Source organism: Volvox carteri, assembly GCF_000143455.1.
Source record: "Volvox carteri f. nagariensis unplaced genomic scaffold VOLCAscaffold_47, whole genome shotgun sequence".
Taxonomy (NCBI): Eukaryota; Viridiplantae; Chlorophyta; class Chlorophyceae; order Chlamydomonadales; family Volvocaceae; genus Volvox; species Volvox carteri.
In genome coordinates this window covers 312,057-316,273 of record NW_003307590.1, presented here as the reverse complement: position 1 = coordinate 316,273, position 4,217 = coordinate 312,057, and the positions used below count along the sequence as shown (strand labels likewise).

The 4,217-nt window shown below is 56.2% G+C and overlaps 1 protein-coding gene across 1 annotated transcript in view; it reads left to right on the top strand.

Annotated features, from left to right (window-relative positions):
* Nucleotides 1-3,829, top strand: part of VOLCADRAFT_118899 (uncharacterized protein) — a gene marked incomplete at both ends in the record, with an annotated part of 14,714 nt that extends 10,885 nt beyond the window's left edge. Inside the window, 4 exons of the mRNA XM_002954939.1 lie at nt 2,054-2,226; nt 2,395-2,493; nt 2,948-3,118; nt 3,701-3,829. Of these exons, the coding sequence (XP_002954985.1) occupies nt 2,054-2,226; nt 2,395-2,493; nt 2,948-3,118; nt 3,701-3,829 (572 nt within the window). The remainder of the gene's footprint in view (nt 1-2,053; nt 2,227-2,394; nt 2,494-2,947; nt 3,119-3,700) is intronic.
* Between the last annotated feature and the right edge of the window lie 388 nt (nt 3,830-4,217).

Sequence of the window (4,217 nt, the reverse complement as noted above, 5' to 3'; positions counted from 1 at the left end):
CCCGCTGTTGGTAACGACCGAACTCCCAAGGTGTTGTCGGAAGTAGGACTAGAAAACTCCCCTTTAACCTTCCAGGAGTCACCAGGGGCCTCAACCTTCACACCTTCTGGTGCCACCGCGGGACGGGCTGGTTGTTTCCGATGTGTGGCCAGACTTGCCGGGACTGATGCGGGGTCCAGGTTTGGCCGACGGGCAGGGACGGGGCCCGGTGCGGGCCGTTTGGGGGCTGGCATGTCGTCGGGGGCTGCGGCAGGTGGGCCGCGCGGCTGACCTAAAAGGCGCTGCCTTTTGAATTGGCTGGCGTTGCGACTGACGGACAGCTGGGCGTCTTCTGCAAGGCCCGGACACGAGAGGGCCTCTACCCCTAGCTCTGACAGGAAGGCGATAGCATCGTCATGAGAGAACGAATCCATGGTTCTTTAGACGGAATTCACTGGCGGTGATGAGGGCCTGCGAGCGTGCACCGGACGGACTGATGGAGGCACGGGCGAGGCGAGGAAGTAGAACAACGCTTAAAGAAGTATGACAGGCAAAAAACGGGTCCCCCAGCCGGCCGGCTGCCAAGGCGACTTAATAGACCGCTTGACGCGAATTGTCCTAAGAAGTACGGCAAACGCTGCCACAGAGTGAACCCGTACGACGGTCTGTTCACAAACTCAAGACAAGAAAAGGCGATCGATGATGCTCACGTCTGCGCGCGCGGGCGCCCAACTCGATGCTCGCTGGCAACTTCATCGCGACCAGAAAAGGTTACTCCTGTGCGCGCTGCGCAGACCGGCGTTGGTCCTTAAAGAATTGAAGCGGCACGCGGGCCTGGAAGAAAGAACACGGCACACGGGCCCGCTTTACGGCGCTAAGGCCTGAAAATCACTACTTGCCGCTGCGGCGGCCATTGCCGTTGCGATCACTGCAATCATAGTCATGATTTCCACGCTGGCCGCCACCCCTGTGGCTGCTGCCGCGCAATCCGCCACCGTTGCCACCGCCGCCGGAGCCTCCAGCGCCGCGAGAATTGCCGCCGCCATGACTACCAGGCGTGGAGGCACTCGCCGTTCGCAAGGCCCAGTCTTTCTGCTTCCGCACGAGGGCTTCCGCTTTCTCACCTTTGGGGATCCTTGTACCAATGATATTGTTGAAGCAGTGGTCTGCGGCTGTCAGACCTATACGGGGCTCCAAAGCGAGCTGGTGTGTGGCCTCGATGCCGATCTCGGCACGAAGCTGAAGCCGGTCGGTCCACTCGGCGGCCTTCTCGTAGCAGCCAGCATCGAGGTAGCTGCGGATGAGTTGTAGGCCAAGGTGGAAGCCTGTGAAGGCTTGCAGACGATGGCCAATCACGTCCCTTGGCGCCTTTTGCTCATTAGCCATGAAGTCCGCGCGGATGTCATCGGCCTGCTCTAGAGCAGCCCGATCGTCCCGGCGGCGCTTCTCTGAGACGTTTTCTAGGGCATTCATCACCATGTCATCGGTTTTAGAAACGACCGTTTCTAAAACCGCGGCGCCCGTTTTGGCAGTGCCGGCCGGCGGGGAGGGCCCAATGGCGCCTAAACCCCCACCAGCCCCACCTGGAACAGTGGCGACGCTCTCGGTCGGCGGCGCATTATCATTAATAGTTGACATTGGAAAAAATTGAAATCAGAAAACGTAGAAAACTTGAACAAATGTAGGTCGGAACTTGAAATGGTAAGGCTTCAAGTACAGCCTGTCACGCTGACTAGTTGGACAAGGCTGTATGCTCTTCTGTGTGAAGGCAGAATGACTTCACCAGGAGAGCAGCAAGGTTTAAGTCGCCACAGCGACCCAGTTGTACGACAGTACCACAGAACCAGCCTTAGAGGCTCCGGTCGCTTCGCTCCGTCGCATCTAAGCCAACAAACGGGGGCAAGGGGGGGAGGGATTAGGGTTTTTCCTTCACTCGCCTGTGGTTCGCCTTACATCCAAAAAGCACTTTGGACGCCTTCCGGCAGCTCAGCCTTCCTGATTTCCTTGCAGCATGTGATTTCCCCCTCCCCCTTTTTTTATCCCCTTCCCCCCCTTTCCTTCCTTCCCCCTCCAGGCGACTGGTTCAACCGTATCGACTGGACCGCCTCCTCCCACAACTTCGGTGTGGGTCTCCCCGTGGCCACCAAGAACGGCGGCGCCTGGGGCTACATGCGAGCGCTCCTGGGGCAGGCGGACAGGATAAGGCCCTCGCGACAGCAAATGATCTCCACCACCAAGATATTTCAGGTACATATATGCATACATACATATATACATACATATATACATACTCTCATACATATATACATGCTTATATACATACTTTTATACGTATATACATCCTTTATGCATACTAATACTTGTATACATGCCTACGTTCCTATGTGCATACGTGTCCATCCTGCTGTACGGCAGGCTCTGCTCCGAGTGCGCTACTCGTCACCGCTGTTCAGGCTGGCGGCCACTGCTGATGTCGTACGGCAGGTGGCGTTCTACAACACCGGTCCGGATCAGGTGTGCGTGCACGTATGTACGTCCATACATATGTATGTGTGTATATGCATGTATATATGTGTGTAAGGGATTAGAGAGGATTTGGCTCTGGTGGGAAGGGAGAGAGAGGAGGGCTCGAGGAGTTCCCGGGGGTTTTCAGTTGGCGGCTCTCTGATCCTGATCAGGCAACCCGGAGTACCCCTCGTTTCACCGCAGGTTCACCAACGACCCCAACCACCTGCGCCCACCACCGGGGGACCAGAAATACCCCCTAAATAGAGGATAAATATGGATGGACAGACAGATAGATGGATAGATATCCCTATCTAAATATCAGACCTAGCTAACCCGCCAGCCAATCCCACAGCATCACCTCCGCATGTTTATATACATTTTAGCGGATCTAAAGATCGCGGCTCCCAACCGCTACTAACCGCTACTAACCGCAACTGCTCCCGTTTTCCCTCGCACCCAGAAACCCGGACTCATTGTCATGGAGCTGGTCAGTGCGCCGTACAGTGACGGTGACGCGTTTCAAGGTGTGTACGATCCCATGTACGAGCGCCTGGTAGCGGTCTTCAACTGTGCGCCGTACACCAATGATGTGCCGTACCCGCCCGGTGTGGCGCCGGGCGGCAGCCTGCAGGTACGGCCTTAGTAACTGATGTAGTACTGTACGGAGGGGGGTTTGATCACAGTCACAAGAGGAACCCTCTTGCCGTTACTGTAGCCACTTGGTGTGGCAGTTGGTAGTTGGTAATTGGCAGTTGGTAGTAAATAGCGGTTGGTCGGTGTCCCTGCTGATCACAGCCCAATTCAGAAGACAAAGCGAGCGCTAACGGACACACGGAAATGCACTTGGGAAAAGAAAAATGGATTGCTTATTGGGCCAGGGGTTCAGGGGGTCAGGTGGCGAGGCACCTTGGGTGGCTTTGGTCTCGTAGACGACTGTTGGTGATACAGTTGTTCAGTTGTCAGTTGTCAGTTGATCGCTTCACATCCACGTCGCTCGCTCTGCCGGGTTCCCTCCACCCTTAAGATTAATGTACGACACCTAAAACCCTGTTCTCCCCTCCCTGCCTTCACAACCCCGCTGCTGCGTGATCTTCGTACTGCGGTTTACGTTATCGTACGACTGTACGGCTGCTGCTGTGCAACGACGGCGGAAAACAAAACTCAACTTAACCACGCGGCGGCGGCGGCGGCATCGGCGGCGGCGGCGGTACAGTTGCATCCCGACCTGGCGGGTGTTGGCGACCCCCGGCTCTCCGCCGCTACTGCCGACGACGTCCACCGCAAGCTGCACGTGCCCCCACGCACCACCGCCGTATTCGTACAGCAGCGGAAGAGCCCCTAGCGGATATCGTCCGGCAATAGCAGAGCGTATGCGTGCGGTAGCGTAACGGAGCATGTGATAAGGCGGGGCTGTATATATCTGGTCATGAGTCGTTGCTACTGCTATAATATGCTGAGATGTATGTCTGTCGCGCACGGGCGGGGCGGCCCCAAACGGCACAACTAAGAGGACACGCTGCTGTGTTCCGATTACTGAGATGCAGCGCTGTATGTATATCGTAGCATGTGCCGTGTGGCGTGTGGCGATGTTCATGACCTTAGCACAGCATGCAGGGTGCCGTACGAATGCACGAGCACAAGCAAGGGCACGAAAAAAAATTCGTTTGCGAAGAAGACGCATTCGGTCATTCGTTTTCTCAACAGCACTATGGAGATACATACATTCTTGT